General features: G+C 37.0%; 1 protein-coding gene across 4 annotated transcripts in view; it reads right to left on the bottom strand.

Annotated features, from left to right (window-relative positions):
• Positions 1–15,051: 15,051 nt before the first annotated feature.
• CCDC126 (coiled-coil domain containing 126) overlaps positions 15,052–22,822 on the bottom strand; it is a 107,317-nt gene continuing 99,546 nt past the window's right edge. For all 4 annotated transcript variants that reach the window (XM_060304710.1, XM_060304711.1, XM_030857048.2 and 1 more), the window contains exon 3: positions 15,052–16,859. In XM_060304710.1, coding sequence (XP_060160693.1) covers positions 16,675–16,859 — 185 coding nt within the window. In that variant the 3' untranslated portion in view covers positions 15,052–16,674. The remainder of the gene's footprint in view (positions 16,860–22,822) is intronic.

Below are 22,822 nucleotides of genomic sequence, written 5' to 3'. Positions count from 1 at the left end.
CTTTGCAGCTCTCCTTGGGTGGTTCCTCTGCAGCTGCAACCTCTGGACCGACTTCCAAGCAAATATTAACCAAAAGAAATTACACCAGTATCTTGAGATACTATGTAAGAGGATTATGAGATAATTACATTAGTATCAGACAAAATGTTTCTAAGAAATAATCCTTAGTATGGATAAAGTCACATGTAAAGATAAAATAATGCAAGAATAACTCACTAGATACATAATATATATGCTTGTATAATTTAATTTTTTTACTTTTTATTATGAAATTTACAAACATACAAAAGTAGAAAAAAATAGTACAATGAACGCCTATAAATCCACTGAGATTCAGCCACTGTTAACACTCTGTCATAATAGCTTTATTGATTTATCAATCTATTTCATTTTTTATTATTCTGGTTGAGTTGTTTCAAAGTAAGTGTCACACATTATGACATTTTATGCCAAAATACTTTACACTTCTAAAAGAAAAAAAAAATTCTATCTAAATACAATGGTATTGCCTCCCCAACATGAAAATAGCTCTCTAGTTTCAACTCACACCCATTCTGTATTTAAATTTGCCCACATCCTCAGTGTTATTTATAGCTCACTTTTTCATAGCAGGATCCAATCAAGGATCATCTACCGTATTTGGTTGTTAAAGCTCTTAAATTTAATCTATAGTTATTGCCCCTCCCCCATTTTTAGGAAATCCCATTTCTAGAAATCTATCCCAAAGATAACACTAGCAAAAAATTTTTTTAATTAATTTTTTATTGAGGTATAACTGACATACAACTTTATATGTTAGGTACATTACATACAACTTAGGTACATAACATAATGATTCGATATTTGGTACATAACATAATGATATTTGATATCATATTCGATATTTGGTACATATCATAATGATATTTGGTACATAACATATGATATCAGAACATATGATATTTGATATCATATTCGATATTTGGTACATATCATAACGATATTTGGTACATAACGATATTTGGTACATAACATAATATTTGGTACATAACATAACGATATTTGGTACATAACATAACGATATTTGGTACATAACATAATGATATTAGGTACATAACATAATGATTCGATATTTGTATACACTGTGAAATGATCACCACAGCAAGTCTAGTTAACATACACCACCATACATAGTTACGGAATTTTTTTCGTGACATGAGCTTTGATGATTTACTACTCCCCTAAGGATTTTCAAACATGCAATACAGTATTATTAACTATACTCGCCATGCTGTACACTACATCACCACGACTTATTTATTTTATAAATGGAAATTTGTACCTTTCGACTCCCTTTACCCATCTGCCCACCCTCCAACTCCCGCCTCTAGCAACCACCAATCTGTTCTATCTATGAACTTGGTTTTTGTTTTTGTTTGAGATTCCACATATAAACGAGATCATAACCAGCAAGTTTGTTTTAATACATACATACAAAGGTATTCCCTTCAGCACTATTTGTTACAGTAAAAAGACTGAAAACAAACCAAATATTCATTAAAAGGGAACTGGAGGCATGAACAGCCACACAATGAAGTCCTGTGCAATGTTCAAAAATGAGAAACTCTTGAATACTGCTATGAAGTGATCTCCAGAATATATTTTTAAATGTATAAATCATGTCAGACAGTGGGCATAAAATGCTACCTTTGTTTTTTTTTGTTGTTTTTTTTTTTGCAGTACGTGGGCCTCTCACTGTTGCGGCCTCTCCCGTTGCGGAGCACAGGCTCCGGACGTGCAGGCTCAGTGGCCATGGCTCACGGGCCCAGCCGCTCCGCGGCATGTGGGATCCTCCCAGACCGGGTCACGAACCCGTGTCCCCTGCATTGGCAGGCAGACTCCCAACCACTGCGCCACGAGGGAAGCCCAAAAATGCTACCTTTTATCTAAGAAATAACTGAAGAGCAAAGCAAAAACTAATATAAATGAAAGGCAACATCATTACAAACCATGCAGTAGATATAAAAAGGACAATAAGATATTACCAACAATTTTATGCCAATAAACTTGAAAATTTAAATGGACAAGAAAAACAGAGAAAAACCAACTTACTAAAACTAACACAAAAATTAAAAGTAAATCTAAATAACCCTATACCTATGAAAGAAAATGAACCCATAATTAAAGACCTTCCCCAAAAGAAATCTCCAGGCCATATCACTTCACTAGTGACTTCTAAATTAACAAAGAAATAATATCAATCTTACACATGCTCTTATAGAGAATACTTTTCAAGTTGTCTTATGATATCAGAATAAACTCAATACCAAAACTGAAGGACTTACAAGGACAGAAAATTACAGACCAATTTTTTTCATAAATCTCATAAATCTATTGATTTAAAAACCCCTAAAACAAAATAGTAGCAAATTGAATCCAATAACATAAAAAATAAATAACACATTACAACATTTAATGCAATGTTAGTTTAATATTTGAAAATCAATCAATGCAATTCACCGTATTAACAGAATAAAGAAAAACATGCAAACTGACAGGAATATGGAATAGAAATTAAAAACCCATTCTACAGGTACCTGAAAGTTGTGCAGTAAATCTACAGTACAAGAAGACAATTATACACACACACACACACACACACACACACACACACACACAATTATTCCCAGGGAAATAGGCAGCAACTTGGTTTAGAATATTGCCAGAGTTACTCTCTCCTCTGGGCTAGGCCTCACTTTCTTTAAATTAGCAATGAGATAAGTTTGGGGACACCAACAGAGACTGGTCCAAGGGTCCTTCTATTAGTCCCTTTATTCTCTGTCTTGAAGACAATGCTTTTTCATCCTTCTGCTGGTAGAACTTTCTTTTTTCCCGTGTGCGCATGAACAGTTCGGGACCTCCACTCACACGACGTTACGTGTTTGCTCACCATCTACAACTATGTCCTGTGGGCACAACGGAGCAACTGTGTCAAAGGAGTGAGGTGCTATGGCCCTGCTATTACCTCCCTGAGTGTGGGCAAACATGGAGACATCTAATCAAAACTCTACTGCCAGTCAGAGTGCCAAATGCACAACCACTTTGGAAGACACCGTGTATTTCTTAACACACTTACCATACGCCCCAGTAATGTCACTCCTAGGTATCTATCCAAAAGAAATGAAAATTTATGTTCACAAAAAAGACTTCTATAAGAATGTTCATGGGAATTCCTGGTGGCGCAGTGGCTAAGAATCTGTCTTCCAATGCAGGGGACGTGGGTTCAATCCCTGGTCAGAGAACTAAGATCCCACACGCTGCGGGGCAGCTAAGCCCACGTGCCACAACTACCGAGCCCGTGCACTCTAGAGCCCATGTGCTGCAACTACTGAGCTGGCGCGCTGCAACTACTGAGCTGGCGCGCTGCAACAATGAATCCCACGTGCAGCAACTAAGACCCAATGCAGCCAAATAAATAAATAAATATTTTTTAAAAAGAACATTCACGGCAGTTTTATCATAATAGCCCTAAACTAGAAAGAGCCCAAATGTTTATCAATAGGAGAAGAAATATACAAACTGTGTTACGTTCATATAATGAAATGCTACTCAGCATTAAACAAATTACATACGCAACAACATAAATGAAAATCAGAAACATTATGATGAGTGAAAGCAGCCAGAAACAAGAGCACACACGGTATGGTTCCATTTATATGAAATTCTAGAAAAGGCAAAATTAATCTATGGTGGAAAAAACTGCCTTGGGGTGGGGTAGGATTTGACTAGGGACCATATAAGGGGCCTTTTTGGTGGGATGGTAGTGTTCTACATATTAACAGAAGTTTGGGGAGCAGGCTAATGAATTTGTCAAAACTCAGCTAATGTATGCTAAAAATGTGTGCATTTCATTGTATATAAACTTTACATCTAGGGAATAAATTTTAAATACTAAACTTGAGTTAATGACATGCGTGTTATAGTACTTAGGGAAAAGTGGCTGAAAACTGTAATTTGTTTCAAAGAGCATAAAAAAATAAAATGGTTTAATTGATAGATGTGGCAGAGTATAACAAAAGAATTAATGGTAGAATCAAGATGGTGGGCATATCCTTTCAACCTTGCTGTATGGATGAACTTTTCATAGTAAAACAAATGTAAAGCTCTGTCGCCTCGTTTGAAATAGGTTCAGTGAGGAAGCTTTCCTCAGGTAGATATATTAAGTAGCAAGCATAATTTGAAGAAAGAGAGGGACTTGTTACAGGAATGTGAACAATATAAATTTTCATTCCTTTTAAGCAATATGTAAAATTTGTCTTCATGATAGCATGTGCACAGTTCTTGGTGTGACTTAAAAACATTAGTTGATAGTCATAATTTGACAGTGCCATTTGTTTCCTATAAGAAATGAGAAAATCATTAATTGCACAGTATGAGAGGAAGGAAGCTTATAAAGAAAAATTTGACCGGGAAATTCCCTGGCGGTTCAGTGGTTAGGGCTCCATGCTTCCACGGCAGGGGGCACGGGTTCAATCCCCGGTCAGGGAACTAAGATCCCACATGCTATGCGGCATGGCCGAAGGAAAAAAAAAAAAATTGACCAAGGACCTCCCAGGACATGACTTGATTAGTAAAGCAGATGTATTTTAGTTTCTTCTAATTACCCCCCCCAACCGGGGTTGCAGTGGGGGGAGTCCTATACAGCTTTTCTGGCATAGAATTCTGTTATTTCCTTGCTGCTTAGCAGCAAACTACAATTCTGTTCCAATTATTTGTCTTCTTAAATCAAGCAAAATGAGAACAGGTCTGTGTAAATTATAATCTGTATAATTATATCGGTGGCCTTCAAAATTTTTTTTAACCTCAACCTACCAAAGAAATATATTTTACATCATGACCCAGGAAACACACACACACACACAGATATATGAATCAAAAGTTTCAGGAAATACTGTTATTATTTATGATGCCATCTGATATTTATTTCCATTTTATTCCATTACTTCAAAATGCTAGTCATAACCCATTAAATTGATATCCTATTGAAATACTGTACCATGTAACAGAGTTTTTTAGAAAACTCTAAGTCCTGGATGTGGACTGCATTGTGACACAATCTAAGAAATGTAAAATATCTTTCTATTGCTTTATAAGTGCTACTCCACAGACTCCTTTTCTCGTGATAATTAAATATGTATTGAACCAACTCTGTGCAAGGCCTCGTGCTAGGAACTTGAGATGAACAATTTCATTATACTTCTTTTATATATTTCCTTCCTAAGAACTCAAAGGGTTTTAGATATACTCTGTTTATTGTAACAAAACCCCATGGGGTCACAAAGGATAGGCATCATCAATGCTTTGGAGTTGAAGGCACTGACTGAGTCAGAAATCACATATTTGCCTAAAGTCATACTATTAAAGTAATGGAAGTTAAGAAACAAATTTTCTCAACTTCAACTCTAAAATGCTAGAGTATTTTAAAAAATCAACTTCAAAAATCATATTTATTTTCTATATTAAAATACATAATGACTTTTTTGCACAGAAATAACTAGATTAAAAGTTTGATCATGTCTTATTTAAATTATATCCATCTATCATAATACAGTCAGATGTGCATTAAACACTGTTTAAAGATTAAAAAAAACATTTTTCTCAAGATCCCCAGAGAAAAACTAGGAGAACACCACAGAGAATATGAGCGGAACATGCAGAGTCATTCCTGTTTACTTGTACTACTACCCTTGAAACACACCCTGGCATCCCACAGATTTCATCTACTAGCATGAATTACTTTGCAGAAAATTTCTTAGTTCCTTACACAAGCAGACGTGTCGCATCTCTTCTGTTTATGTCTCAATTCTAGGAGTTATCAAAGTTTTTGTTCTTTTTATTTTTCTATATGCAAGTAATAAAAACTAAATGTAAATAGATACTATTTATAAATTACATCTAGTAGTAAATATTGGGCAGGCCAAAAAGTTCCTTCGGTTTTTAAATAAAAATAAAAGACACACTTTTTATTTTCACCAGGAACTAGTTATTGAACACATTCACCGTTTTGTTCCACTACCTCCTGCCATTTTTCAGGCAACTTCATAATTCCATCTTCCCAAAACTTTTAATCTTTTTGAGCAAAGAACTGTTCCAGGTGCCTTTTACAGCCTTCCAGGGAATTGAAATTTTTTTCCATTATGAGAATTTTGTAAAGACTGAAATAAATGGAAATCCAAAGGTGCAATGTCTGGTGAATACAGCGGATGAATCAGAACTTCGCAGCTGTAACAATTTTTGCTTGGTCATCAAAGAAACATGTGGTCTTACGTTATCCAGATGGAAGATTATGCACTTTCTATTGACTAATTCCGGAACTTTTCGTTGAGTGCTACTTTCAGTTGGTCTAATTGGGAGCAGCACTTGTTGGAATTAATTGTTTGGTTTTCTGGAAGGAGCTCATAGTAGAGGACACCTTTCCAATCCCATCATATATACATCACCTTCTTTGGATGAAGGCCGGCCTTTGGTGTCGTTGGTGGTTGTTCATTTCACTTCCCCATGATCTCTTCCATTCCACGTTATTGTACGGTATCCAGTTTTCATCACGCATCACAATTTGTTTTAAAAACGGAACCGTTTCCTTACGTTTAAGTAGAGAATTGCATGTGGAAGTACCGTCAAGAAGGTTTTTTCGCTTAACTTATATGGAACCCAAACGTTAAAGCAATGAACATAACCAAGCTAGTGCAAATGATTTTCAACTCTTGATTTGCTTATTTTGAGTATGTCGGCTATCTCCCACGTGGTATAATGTTGATTGTTCTCAATTAATGTCCCAATTTGATCGCTATCAACTTCAACTGGTCTACCCGACCGTGGAGAATCGTCCAGAGAGAAATCTCCAGCACAAAACTTCACAAACCACTTTTGACATGTTCGATCAGTCACAGCACCTTCTCCACACATTGCACAAATCTTTTTTTGCGTTTCAGTTGTGCTTTCCCCTTTCGTGAAATAATAAAGCATAATATGCCAAAAATGTTGTTTTTTCTTCCATCTTCAATATTAAAATGGCCACACAAAAATTCACCAATTTTGGTAAGTTTTTTTTTTCAATGCACGCTGATATGATAGCCGTCACAATACAATCTAAAAAAACTGTTTCGAATGAAGTTAAAGACCACTAAGCGCTACTAGAACCATCTTAGGGAAAAACCCGAACGAACATTTTGGCCAACCCAATACAACAAAACACATATAAAGCCTCTGCAAGGAAACTTACAAAAGTTTACTGAGAAACTTTAAAGAAGACCTTAATAAATTCTGAGAGTTACCATATTTGCGGAATGAAAGACTCAGTATTTTAAAGATTTCAATTCTTTCCAATTCATAGTTTGAATTTACTCCCAAAGTTTTTGTTCTTAAGCTGAAAATCATTACACATTAAATTGAACTAACAAATAAATTCATTTGTTAATTCATTCAACAAACATTTACTATGTGCTAGTTACTGTGCTGGGTACTAGGAACCTGACGGTCTCTGAATATACAGAAAGGCCTCCTACTTTAGAATGGTAGTGAGAGAAGGTCTCTCTGTAGAAGTGGCATTCAGTTCAGACTTGAAGAATTTCTCAAGAAAAAGCCACTCGTGCAAAGACCTGGGAGAAGCGTAATCGGACAGAGGGCACAGTGTGAATGAAGGACTAAATGCATGAAGCAGGGACAAGTCAAAACGGGATTCCAGAGAAAAGGGCGATCTCTTAAGGCTGGGAACGGAAAACTTGTAATCCTAAGTAGGTAAAACTTGAGAAACACATTGGAAAAACTAATCGTACTCAAACCAAAGAGAGTAAGAGAAAGGCATTCCAGGCAAGGAAATGGAAAAGAACAAATCTGAACTACATGATATAAAATAGGGCAGCCAAAGCCTGAAACAATAGGATTGTTTCATAGTTGTGACTACTTCTGGGCTCGGCTTCATCTGCTTGGAATTCCAACAGGACGTTGTAAGACGGCAAAGGGTCCCAGCTGTGCCTAGAGTTGGGACACTACTTCTATGCAGCCAGCCCTCATGTCTTATCATCAGCAAGAAATACTAGCTATCTTGGTTTTGCAGAGGCAAAGAATACTTTCCATCTAGCCTTCTGCGTTGTGAAGAAGCCAATTCTCCCCACCTTAGCATCAGTGTATGTGAAGTGAAGACTCTGAAGAAAGGTGTAGAAGGTATAACTTAAAGTCTTTCCCAAGCTCATTACTTCCCTGATAAAGTTAACTGAGCACTAATCGACAGTAAGAAAAACTTCCCCCTTTCAGAGCTGTGGCCTTGGCCTCCTTCTTAGCCTTAGGAAAAATTTATTTCTAGAAACAGAAGGCAGAGTGACCACTTATGCAGTCTCCAAGCCCCTCAGCTGAGGCTCTGTTAGAAGTCACTTGTTTTAATCAAAGAAAGAGCTTCCTGTCTTCTGCTGTTAACCATGGTTATTTAGCACTGTATTTAAACTCAATATTGTTTTTAACACATGATATTTAGGAAAAAAGGTAAGAAGAATTAAATCATGCAAAGACACAGAAAGTGATTTTTAATTAAAACTATCAATATTCATACCACCTTCCCTTGGAGAGTTTATTTCCAAGCACCACTTAGGTACTTTCCAAGGCAGAAAATGACAGCAGCCAGCAGAGAAAAAGAAAACAAACTATATTAATATGTCAACCCTCCAACCCCCAACTTCTGCCTGCCCTTCTCCTCCAAACTGTGTCTTTGCCTGGAAGCTAAAAGGAGAAGGCCATTTTTAGCTAAAACGCACTCTTACAGTTCACAACAAGCATTCTTTACATTCATTCTATTTTTAAATACATCAGCTTCAGGGGAAGACCAGAGGAAGAGTTGCCCTTTTATTATACAGGACAAGTAATAAAGAAGATGCTAAAAAGAGGATTTCCATGAAAGTTTTTCCTCGGTTCTACATGGAGAGATCAATTCCAGTCTGATTATCAGTGCATGGACCATGTGCAGTAGGCAGCAGTCTTCCAGATAAAGAAAAAAGATGGACCCAGAGCTTCTGCAATTTAAAATGCTCTCAAATCAACACGGAAGCTTTGGAGAAATGGCTAGAGGTTTTTAAGGCTCAGACGGTGTTCTAGAAAACTCAGAGATATTCTGTGAAACGCTTAGGTCAGACATATCAAGTCAATATCAAGACAATCTGAGGTTCCTTTAAAGTCATCAAATGATACATGTGTGAAACCCAAAGAGATTACAAAGGGCAAAATAATAGACCAAGAATGTGGTCCTGAATCCCACTCTGTTCTCCAATAAGTGGAAATATTTTGGCCCCAGAAAGTCCCTAACCTAAGCCTTGCAAATAATATCTTAGTACTAGACTTGACATTGATGGAGAACTGCCATAGGTGAGTTGACAGTGCCCTGAATCCCATGCTGGATACAAAAAAATGGCCTTAATGAGGAGACTGAGAAGATTCTCCTCACCCTGGAGAATATGCACTAAGCCGATTCCTTGTTTCCCTTTATTCCAAGAAAGGATGTAACAGCCGCTATCGTGGCAGGCGTGTTCATAAGCTCCCAAATACCATGGCATGTGTTCATCTCCCGTCACCCCCAAACCCAGCCATCCTGGGCCATCAGCCTGGGTGGGGTTACCACCAATGCCTGTGGGCCCAATACATACCGTGTGATGCCTTTGCAGACTCTGTGCGCTCTGCTGACCCAGGCCGTTGAGGACACAGTGAGAAGATCTCTCTTGGATCAGAGCAGAGAAGTTTGTAAGTCTTGGGGACAAGATTAGGGGAGGGAAGGGGAATGCTTGAGCTTATTTAAGCCCAGATTGGCAGAACCGCTGGTAAGGCACGGTGGTCAAGAGCACAGACTCGTTCTGGGTCTGAATCTCTGCTGTGCAGCTTAAAAGATGTGTGAAAATGGGGGTACCAGAACCTACCTCACAAAGCTGTTCTGCATATTAAAACAAGACATTGTACATGATGAGCACAGTGCAGGGCACAGCCCTTAGTAAATGCTCCGTAACTGTTACTGTAATGATCTCATTACATGAGGGATATTATTAAAAATAAATTCTCCAAATCCTTCCTGCTCTAAATCCTTCCTCCCAGAGCATTTTGTGGTTTTGAACAGTTTTAATATACAAGGTATAGAGTCTCTTTCAGGAAGCAGGGGCCCGTGGCCCCTCTCACCTGGCAGAGGGCCCCTTTCTGGCCTCTCCTGATTCAATCATCCACTCAAGGTTTGGGGCCTGAAACTCCTAGTTCAGATTTGAAGAAAAAAATAACAGAGGATTTTTTCCTCCTTTTCAAACTCATGAAGATGAAAAACAAACAAGCAAACAAAAAACACATTTACCTCAAAATTGAACATAATCTGTTATGGGTCAATTTCCAAACACCAGTGGTTCAAAATGTTTCCTCTCCTCAAGCTTTCTTATTATATCTCATATCACCATCCCACTTAAAAACAATCCTCAGAACCATAGTTTACTTCTTTGCCTGAAAAAAATCAGTGTTAACTATTAATGTCTAATTGGTATGAGATAGTAAAGAAAGAGTGGGTGGGTGGAAGAATTAAGCACCTGAGAAAGCTAAATGAAAAATAATGATTTATTTAAATGAATGATGATGCTAATCAACACTTAGAAGCAACGTGAAGTTACACTTGACCCAATAAGGACTCACTGGAGGTCCTAAACTCATTCAGGAAAGATGTCTGAAAGATACTAACATGGATAAACTCTAAAAAAAAAACACAATAATTTAAAAAAATCTTTATGGCTTAACTTCCTTACCTAAATACACACTCATATTACTGATTCGTTTTAAGCCAAAAGCTATAAAATGACAAACCTGATCTGATTAAGCACAAGTCTGACTACTAACCAATCCCCTCCCAGTGCTCTAACCCAATTATGGATTAGCCACCGTACATTTTATTCTCAGTCTTTTCCCTACTTCGCAAAATGGTTCTAGCCTGCTGCTCATGATATAAAACAGAGCCAGTTTTGGATTTTCTCTGTTCTTCCAGTAGAGATATTTCAACACTTTATTTTGTCTCCCCCAAATGGATATTAACCACACTTCATTAGGTTACCCTCTAGCATCTAGACAACAAGGAATAATGGAAAGAGGGCAGGCTTTAGATTTGTCCCACACCAAGGTTTAAATCTTTTATATGCAACCAAAATGCCCAATAATTGAGTGAAAGATATATCAACTGTGATATTCATTTCACACAATGAAATAACCATGAAAGTTATATACTTACTGACTTGGAAATAAGTTCATGATATGTTGTACAAAAAGAATGTCTTTTTTTAATATAAAGGTACAGATGCACAAAGAAAAAAGTGTAAAATGGCTGAGGAACTTGCATTAACAAATATTTGCCAGGCACATAATGTATATGTGTACACAATTGTATATGCCCAGGTTATATCAGTGAATTAAACTCTAATTCACTCAAAAACCTATGGGACACGGCAAAAGCAGTTCTAAGAGGGAAGTTTACAGCAATACAATCTTACCTCAGGAAACGAGAAAAATATCAAATAAACAACCTAAACTTACACCTACAGCAACTAGAGACAGAAGAACAAACAAAACCCAAAGTTAGTAGAAGGAAAGAAATCATAAAGATAAGAGCAGAAATAAATGAAATAGAAAGAAGAAAACAATAGAAAAGATCAATGAAACTAACAGCCGGTTCTTTGAAAAGATAAACAAAATTGATAAATCTTTAGCCAGACTCATCAAGAAAAAGAAAGAGAGGGCTCAAATCAATAAAATTAGAAATGAAAAAGGAGGAATTCCCTGGTGGCACAGTGGTTAAGAATTCGCATGCCAATGCAGGGGACACAGGTTCAAGCCCTGGTCTGGGAAGATCCCACGTGCCACGGAGCAACTAAGCCCGTGCGCCGCAACTACTGAAGCACGCACACCTAGAGCCGTTTAAAACTTACTGTAGCCTTAATGTACAGAACAAAATGACTTACAAGCAAATTTTGTCAGCAGTAGCTAGAGAATGGGTAACTGACCATTCTGGTGAATATAGTGTTAGTCCCGCACCTGGTCCTTCTTGTGGCGTTTCTAAAAGAGCTCCCAACAAAGATCCACCTTGTTGACTATCAGGTAAAATAAAAGAACATATTCTAGAGGAAATAATACCCACAGGACTAACAAAAAATGCCACCGGAAAGTATAGAGTCTGCTCTTCCAGGGGAAAGTGCAGTGAAACACAGTATATTTGTAATAGATGTTCTGTTCCCCTGAACAGAGGTGCCTGCTATACTGCCTATCACACTCTAATGAAATATTAGAATGCTTTAGTATGACATGTATGAAGTTTCAAATAAATACATTAAGTGCAAAAAAAGTTGTTGATATTTACTCAAACGCGGGTGTTTCAATATTCACTTACATTACAAATCGCCAGCCACAGGTGTTAGTTTCTGCAAAAATCCCCCAGTCAACAATGTGTTAATACACAGAAACTGGTTGAATTTCTACACACTAACAACGAAAGATCAGAAAGAGAAATTAAAGAAACAACCCATTTACCATCATATCAAAAAGAATAAAACACCTAGGAATAAACTTACCTGAGGAAGCAAACAACCTGTACTCCGAAAACTGTAAGATGCTGATAAAAGAAATCAAAGATGATACGAACAGATGGAAAGATATACCCTGTTCTTTGATTGCAGGAATCAACATTGTCAAAATGACTATACTACCCAAGGCAATCAACAGATTCAATAAAATCCCTATCAAATTACCAATGGCACTTTTCACAGAACTAGAACAAAAAATCTTAAAATCTGTATGGAGACACAAAAGACCCCAAATAGCCAAAGCAATCTTGAGAAAGAAAAACGGAGCTGGAGGAATCACGCTCCCTGACTTCAGACTATACTACAAAGCTATAATCATCAAAACAGTATGGTACCGGCACAAAAAAACAGAAATATAGATCAATGGAACAGGATAGAAAGCCCAGAAATAAACCCACGAACCTATGGTCATTTAATCTATAACAAAGGAGGCAAGACTATACAATGGAGAAAAGATAGTCTCTTCAATAAATGGTACTGGGAAAACTGGATAGCTACATGCAAAAAGATGAAATTAGAACATTCTTTAACACCACACACAAAAATAAACTCCAAATGGATTAAAGACCTAAATGTAAGACTGGATACTATAAAACTCTTAGAGGAATATATAGGCAGATCACTCTCTGACATAAATCACAGCATATCTTTTTTTGATCTGTCTCCTAGAGTAATGAAAATAAAAACAAAATTAAACAAATGGGACCTAATTAAACTCAAACGCTTTTGCACAGCAAAAGGAAACCATAAGCAAAACAAAAAGACAACCCACAGAATGGGAGAAAATATTTGCAAACAATGCAACTGACAAGGGATTTAATATCTGCAAAATTTACAAACAGCCCATGCAGCTCAATATGAAAAAAACAAACAATCCAATCAAAAAATGGGTAGAAGACCTAAACAGACATTTCTCCAAAGAAGACATGCAAATGGCCAAGAGGCACATGAAAAGATATTCAACACCACTAATTATTAGAGAAATGCAAATCAAAACTATGATATCACCTCACACCAGTCAGAATGGCCATCATCATAAAGTCTACAAACAATAAATCCTGGAGAGAGTGTGGAGAAAAAGGAACCCTCTACACTGTTAGTGGAAATGTAAACTGGTGCAGCCACAGTATGGAGGTTCCTTAAAAAAACTAAAAATAGAGCTACCATAAGATCCAGCAACCCCACTCCTGGGCATATATCTGGAGGAAAACATGGTTTGAAAGGATACATGTGGGACTTCCCTGGTGGCACAGTGGTTAAGAATCTGCCTGCCAATACAGGGGACACGGGTTCAAGCCCTGGTCCGGGAAGATCCCACATGCCGCAGAGCAACTAAGCCCGTGCGCCACAACTACTGAGCCTGTGCTCTAGAGCCCACGAGCCAGAACTACTGAAGCCTGCACGCCAAGCGCCTATGCTCCACAACAAGAGAAGCCACCACAGTGAGAAGCCCGTGCATCACAACGAAAAGTAGCCCCTGCTCGCTGCACTAGAGAAAGCCCACGTGCAGCAAGAAAGACACAATGCAGCCAAAAATCAACTAATTAATTAATTAATTTTTTTAAAAAAGGAAAGGATACATGCACCCCAATGTTCATTGCAGCAATGTTTACAACAGCCAAGACATGGAAGCAACCTAAATGTCCATCAACAGAGGAATGGATAAAGAAGGTGTGTTAGATATATACAATGGAATATTATTCAACCATTAAAATGAATGCAATAATGCCATTTTCGCAACACAGATGGACCTGGAGATTATCATACTAAGTGAAGTAAGTCAGAGAAAGATAAATATATGATATCAGCTTATAAGCAACACCTAAAAAAAAAAAAAGATACAAATGAACTTATTTACATAATAGAAAGAGACTCACAGACTTAGAGAATAAACTCATGGTTAACAGGAAGGAAGGGTGGGGGTTAGAGACAGACTGGGAGTTTGGGATTGACGTGTATACACTGCTATTAAAATAGATAACCAACAAGGACCTACTGTATAGCACAGGGAACTCTACTCAATACTCTGTAATAACCTAAATGGGAAAAGAAGTTGAAAAAGAATAGATACACGTTTATGTATAACTGAATTACTTTGCTGTACACCTGAAACTAACACAACATTATTAATCAACTATACTCCAATATAAAATAAAAATTAAAAAATTTAAGTTTAAATTAAAAAAACTCACCAGTAAACTTCGACTTGACAGTTCAAGTCTAGGAACCACCTCCAATCACAATCCCCAGATTTGTTCCCATCAGTCCCTAAACTCAGACTCTCCTAACCTGGACAAGGCAATCTTCCATTTTTCTCTTTTGAAACAGCTATCTGGAATTCATGGAACAAAACCCAAATTATCTAAGATTCCTTTTAATCATTTACCATTTATTAAATGCACAATCACCATTAAAGAAAAAATTTATGATAACACTGTAAAGTACAAATAATACATTTTATTTCATCCCTGAAAACAAAAACAAAAATGTCAGCATCTAATGAGACTGAACAATTATTCCAAACTTTACCCGGAAATGGTATATAAATAATTCCTTCACATAAAGGTAGGGTACAGGGAAGAGTCTGGAAAGATATCTTTCATGAAATATTTTCTCATACTTACTTTAATAAAACATTATAATTATTGCTACTATGTCTGGTAGCACATTGTAATAATGAACAATACAATATCCAAAACTAAATTCAATACAGTCTAAATCTAGAAGCTAGCTGCACTTAAGCAGTTGTTATAGAGAATAAATACTATGAAACATAGGGCACCATATGGCAATTAAATTTGCTACAAGGTAAATTTAAATAAAGGTGTACTTTTCTCTATAGTAGAATTACCCAAGATTAAGATCTCTTGTGCTATATAGAAGAGCTGTTTTCCTGAAAAGATAGTCCATCTTCATAATTTAAATTACATTTTAAACGTTCTTAATTATTTTTAAGTGCTCATTATATAAAATGAATATCTAACGTATCTATTATACAAATCCAAAATTTCATAAAGCAGGATATTCTACGTACTATGTTACCATTTTCCAAGCAATTTAATGCAACACAAATACTTTTATTATATACATCTGGCTAAAGTCCTTAAGAGTCCCAGTCTCACAAATATCTCAGTTTTTCTCTCCCTTGCCAATATAATATAAGCAAAAATTACCGGAATATGGAAATAATGTGCTTTCTTGACAACATAATCAAAGGGTTACACTTTTAAATTAACATTCATGTATATGAAAATCATGAATTAATACTTACTTTTAATCTCATCATAAAAATCTTTTATTCTTCAGAACATAAGTATATAAGAAAATGTTACGTATGAGATTAGAAATTACTATTTTAATGTTATTTAATTGTCCCAATGTTTAGAATAGGTTACAAACAGTGGCTACTACCCATTTCAAGATTATACTCTTATAAATGTAATTTTTAAAACTATACAATAATTAACCTCCAGTTATTCTGAAGGGATAGTGCAAATGAAGACATTCTTTGGGTCATGATTTCAAAACATTATTTTCAACATTATACTTCCTTTCTCTCTGCTCATAATCTGAATAACAAAATATAGTAAGTACTGGAAGTAAGCACATTTTCTAATAGTATTAGTCAAACAGTCACATCTACTGATAACAAATGACAGAATGATTCAGTAACAATATTCTTCACTTGTCTGAAAAACAAGTCATATATTTAAATAAATATTTTATAGAAATGAATCCATGTCTTTCAGTGTTTTTGTTCCAACTTGATCTCAAACACAAAGATTTATACAAAGATCACCTACCTGCTTACTACATCAACCATGTTACCAAGTTCCCTTTAAGGATATAGTACAGCGTTGAAGAGTTGTGCCTGAAAGCAAACTAATAACTTTTAAGATTTATATACAGAATTAGAGTTCCATGAATCCAGCATATTCCTTGAAAATGCATAGAGGTTTTATTGTAAAGTATTACTCTATGCTAGTCAGGGATATAAAAGCTTTTCTGCCATAGGATATAATCCACGGTGAACGTAGCAGCACAAGCTGATCTTCAACTGCTATCTAATGCTGCCTGATACATTTATCCTTTTATTTGTCGTCACAGGCACCAGATTCCCACTAGTACCATTGGTAGTGTTGGTTGCTGAGCTGTTTACAACAATATAGTCGACTTTGTTCTCCAGCTTTACCAAACGTTGTAAAATGTCATCCAAAAGGACAGCAATTGTTCTTTTTAAATCAGCTAGGGGAAAAAAAATGAGAATAAACCATATTAAAGACTGATAGAGCACTTAATATTTGTGTTTTCATAGTTTGAGGGGAAAAGTGAACAATTATCAAGTCATTCGAAAGGAAATATACTAGAGGGAAAGCACTCATACCACACATAGAAAAAGCCTATTTTAATGAATAGCATCACATACAGAGCTTCCTAACGGAATTTCAGAGTTATAAACGTAGGGAAACTTACTTTTCTAGTGCAATAAAACAGATGTAAAGCCTGGTTTAAAATGTTAGTCTCTCTGTAAGGAACCCATTTACTTTGAGTTTCTTAGTGTGAAAAGACAACTGTGGACTAGGCAGGTAAGGTAAAAAGCTAGCTGAGCTAACTAAGAAATTCAAGGAAATGTAGAAACAAGAAACCTGGAACCTCCACAGGCTGAAGTTTAGGGGCAGCCTAGGATCCAGAGCAGATGCCAGGAACCCAATCAGTGCAGTACAGATACTAGTTCTGACTAGAAAATGATGGGGAAGACTGTATCTTCTAATCTCTCTGGGAGGTTAAAGGGTTTTAGTAGAATTTACCTGGAAAGAATGAAATTTTGACCCTTTGCTTCCCTAGAATCCTCTTTTCTCAGGTTTCCCAATGGCACCTAACACATATTATGTATTCAGTCAGTGGCAACTGATATTGTTATTTTTTGTTGGTCCTGGACCAAAAAACGCAGCTCAAACCCTAATCTGTGATCAGGGGAAAAATAATTTAACAACAACTCATAAAGTTGCTGATGGTTCTGTTACTAAGCTATCCGGAAAAGCAGAAGAAAAAACAGATAAATTGGACTTCATCAAAATTTAAAACTTTTGGACATCAAAAGATATTACCCAGAAAGTGAAAAGACAATCTAGAGAATGGAAGAAAATATTTGCAAATCATATATCTGACAAGGGCTTAGTATCAAGAACATATAAAGAACTCCTAAACCCAACAACAAAAAGATAAACCACTCAATTTTTAAAATCATCAAAGGACTTGAATAAACATTTCTCCAAAGAAGATACGCAAATGAACAGTAAGCACATGAAAAGATACCCAACATCACAATGAAATACCACTTTACGTCTACTAGGATGGCTATAATCAAACAAAGGGAAAATAAGCATTGGCAAAAATGTGAAGACACTGGGACCCTCATACACTGCTGGTAGGAATATAGAATGGCACAGCCACCATAGAAAACAGTTCGGCAGTTTCTCAAAGAGCTAAACATAAAATGACCATGTGACCCAGTAATTCCACTCCTAGGTATCTACCCCAAAAAGTGAAAGCAGAGACTCAAAGAGATACTTGTACACCAATGTTTATTTCAGAATTATTCACAATAGCCAAAAGGTGGAAACAACCTAAGTGTCCATCAGTAGATCAAAAGATCAACAAAATGTGGTATTAACATACAGGGAATACTATTTAGCCATAAAAAGGAATGATGTTCTGATACATAATACAAAATGGATGAACCTTGAAGACATTATGCAAAGTGAAATAAGCCAGACAAAAAAAGGACAAATACTGTATGATTCCACTTATTTGGACTACCTAAAATAGAAAAATACGTAGAGACAGAAGGTAGATTAGAGGTTACCAAAGACCAGGGGAAGGGGGGAATGGCAAGTTACTGCTTAATGGTAAGGTTACAGAGTTTCTTGTTCGGGGTGATGCAAGTTTTAGGTAGTAGTGATGGCTGTACAACATTGAATATAATTAATGCCACTGGACTGTACATCTAAAAATGGTTAAGATGGCAGGGCTTCCCTGGTGGTGCAGTGGTTAAGAATCCAACTGACAATGCAGGGGACACAGGTTCGAGCCCTGGTCTGGGAAGATCCCACATGCCGTGGAGCAACTAAGCCTGTGCACCACAGCTACTGAGCCTGCACTATATAGCCCGCGAGCCACAACTACTGAAGCCAGCGACCTAGAGCCTGTGCTCTGCAACAAAAGAAGCCACCGCAATGAGAAGCCCACGCACCACAACGAAGAGTAGCCCCTGCTCACTGCAAGGAGAGAAAGCCTGCGTGCAGCAACGAAGACCCAACGCAGCCAAAAATTAACAAATAAAATAAATTTTTTTTAAATGGTTAAGATGGCAAATTTTTTTTTTTTTTTTTTTTTGGGCGGTATGTGGGCCTCTCACTGTTGTGGCCTCTCCCGTTGTGGAGCACAGGCTCCAGACGCGCAGGCTGAGCAGCCATGGCTCACGGGCCCAGCCGCTCCGCGGCACGTGGGATCTTCCCGGACCGGGACACGAACCCGTGTCCCCTGCGTCAGCAGGTGGACTCTCAACCACTGCGCCACCAGGGAAGCCCAAGATGGCAAATTTTATGTTACATACATTTTACCATAATTTTCTTAAAGTGAAAAAAGAAAAACAGATTTCAGAAAGGAGTAGTGAGAGTAGTGGTAGCAGGTGGTTGTAAAAAGTGATTAGAAATAAATCAACAAAAAAATCAAAGTAATATAAAGTGAGGGGAAAAACTATTTGGAGAAAGTCTAGTGATGGAGGAAATCAAGCAGTGTATCTTTTGGCGTCATTCATCGGGAACACTTAAATATTCTAGTTTAGTGGGTATGCACAAGAAAAAAAGTATAAGAAAAATTCTTTGATAAGAAGTATTTAGGGATAAAATGTCATGATATGTACAACTTGTTTCAAATGGTACCCCCTAAAAGCATATATATTTGTATAGAGAAGGAAAGATAAAAATATAGAAAAATTTTTAGTAAATGATGAATCTAGAGGAAAGATATATGATGTTTACCACATAATTTTCCCTAACTTTCTGTAGACTGAGAATTTTCAAAATAAAAGATTAGGGAGGGCTTCCCTGGTGACGCAGTGGTTGAGAGTCCGCCTGCCGATGCAGGGGACACGGGTTCGTGCCCCGGTCCGGGAAGATCCCACATGCCGCGGAGTGGCCTGGCCCGTGAGCCATGGCCGCTGAGCCTGCGCATCCGGAGCCTGTGCTCCGCAACTGGAGAGGCCACAGCAGTGAGAGGCCCGCGTACCGCAAAAAAAAAAAAAAAGATTAGGGAGAGGGGGCATTTCTTTATTAAGACCTTTCAATCAAGAGTTATAATAGTATTTGGTAAGTTAAAATATATATATTTTAAAGAATCTTCCAGCAACAAGATTAAAAGATTAACTGCTGAATCTGTTTTTCCCTGGCAGCCACCTCATGTATAATATTTGAAGTAGTCAACCTAGGCCAGAGAAGGCTACATAGAACAGACTGGGGTGGGAAGCTTACCATCATGTTAACATAAAATGAAGCTAAAGCCCTCAGAGGTTTGACACCAAGCTGAAGTGCGACATGAATTATAAAGGTACAGCCTACTCACTGATTAGTTATAGTTAGGAATAGCAATTAAAGGAAAAGTTGGGGTTCTTTAAAATCAAATACAAACAAATTTATTGTAATGTATATGTATTTTATATATATATATGTGTGTCTGTATACATATATATGTATATGTGCACATCAGGGGGTTTTTTTCCATACATTATTTAATATTTTCATTAGGAATAAGGATTAAATGATACGTAAGGCTTAGCTCAATGTGTGGTACACAAAGTCTCAACAAACCTTACTTGTTATTAGTTATTTTAATATTCAGTATACATGTCTATTTTTTTCCCGTATAAAATAGACTGAAAAAGTAAACATTTTAGGGGCTTCCCTGGTGGCGCAGTGGTTAAGAATCCGCCTGCCAATGCAAGGGAAACGGGTATGAGCCCTGGGCTGGGAAGATCCCACATGCCGCAGAGCAGCTAAGCCTGTGCGCCACAACTACTGAGCCTGCGCTCTAGAGCACGTGAGCCACAACTACTGAGCCTGCGTGCCACAACTACTAAAGCCCACGTGCCTAGAGTCCGTGCTCCGCAACGAGAAGCCACTGCAATGAGAAGCCTGTGCACCGCAACAAAGAGTAGCCCCCACTCGCTGCCCTAGAGAAAGCCCATGTGCAGCAATGAAGACCCAACTCAGCCAAAAATAAAATAAATAAAATAAAATTTATTTTAAAAAAAGTAAACATTATTAGCAGGTAGGAAAACTAGAATTCAGACCCCAGTCTTTTGCTTCCAAGGCCCCAAATTCAGGGTTTTCCACTACAATGCAGATGCAAAAAGAATATATATATATATATATATGTGTGTGTGTGTATATATATATATATATATATATATATTTACCTCTATGGTGTCTAAATGATGAGTAGATATACTGTATCTCATGATTTTTTTTTTAACATTTTCAATTTTTTTAATTTTGGAAAATTTCAAACATACACAAGCAGAGATAGAATAGTATAATGAGTACTCATGGACCTAATTCTCATCACTTGGCTTTCACAGTGAACAATATTTTGCCATTCTTGGTTCATCTCTCCTCTTCCACCTTTTTTCTCCAAAAGTATTTTAGGTCAAATCCCAGACATCATGTCATTTCACTGTAAATTCTTCGGAATGCACCTTTAACTTTTAAAGAACTTAACCATTGTGCTATTATCATGCTTAACAAAATTTATAGTAATTTCTTAATTTAAGTAGTTTAACACCTGTTCCATATCCAGATTTTCCTGATTATCTGAAAATTGTCTTCTTACAGCTGATTTGCTTGAATCAGAATTCAAATGAAATCTACACATTGCATTTGACTATTGCTTCTTTAGAGGAAATGTATATATATCTTCAGCCTACCACAACAATTTTTTCCTTTTATGTTATTACTTTCTACATGCATACACTTTTTTTTTCACACACAGGTTTTTTTATTACAAATAATTTGGGTTATAACAGTGACAAAGGCCACTACGTTTCCAATCTAAAATCCATGTAGCATATATCTGAGCTTCCTGCTTATATTTTATTACGATGCTGCAGAATAGTGGTGTCCACAGCCTTTGATAAATGCTTACACCAATTCTCTTTGGAAAAATTCATTTTATTTTAAACATAATTTGTAAGTTAAGTAATCAGTTTTCCATCAAAAAAATACTCAAAGGAAAAGTTGGGTTTAATCAGAAAAAACTATATATTACTTTAACAATGTTCTAAATTATCACATATCCTCCTTTCAAATTTTCTAAAATCAGTTGTTTTGTTTTGTTTTGTTTTGTTTTGCAGTACGCAGGCCTCTCACTCTTGTGGCCTCTCCCGTTATGGAGCACAGGCTCCGGACGCGCAGGCTCAGCGACCATGGCTCATGGGCCCAGCCGCTCTGCGGCATGTGAGATCTTCCCGGACCGGGGCACGAACCCGTGTCCCCTGCATCGGCAGGTGGACTCTCAACCACTGCGCCACCAGGGAAGCCCTAAAATCAATAGTTTTAATAAAATATTTTAAAAGACTAAGAAATCTAAATTACCTTATTCGATGATATAAAATCAGTTAGTTGAAAAACCACAATGATCCCTTTGAACATAGCAAAACTCACCCTTTCTCTAGATTCACATTACAATTTTCTGTTTACATTTCATGTGACTATATAGTTATGGGAATTGTACATTTACACTCTATGGGAGTCCACAGTACTTCCCCACAAAGCCCTATCACTGAAAGTGCTAGCAATAAGAACTCCTACCTCGGGACCCGGTTCAGAACCCCTAAAAACAACCTGGAATTGGAGACCATACCATATCCTTTTACTCAGCTCATCCAGCTTGATGCTTTATCACATAGTAGACAGTCAACAAATGCTGGAAATGAACATTTGCTGAATGTCTGATTCATGCTTGGTAGGTGGTATCATGGTTGAGATTAACATGAAGAACCAGACTTAGGAAATAAAACCCTTTAAGGTTGTTCTGCTCCTGCTTTAAGTTTCCCTACTCTGGGAGAAGAAATCAAATAGTTTAAGGGAAAAATAACAAAAAACAGGCTAAAACAAAGGCACATAAGAACACACATACTATCAAAATAGCAC

This window comes from Globicephala melas, chromosome 9, assembly GCF_963455315.2.
Source record: "Globicephala melas chromosome 9, mGloMel1.2, whole genome shotgun sequence".
In the NCBI taxonomy this organism is placed as follows: Eukaryota; Metazoa; Chordata; class Mammalia; order Artiodactyla; family Delphinidae; genus Globicephala; species Globicephala melas.
Note: the sequence above shows the minus strand (reverse complement) of the source record. Positions and strands in the feature narration are given on the sequence as shown.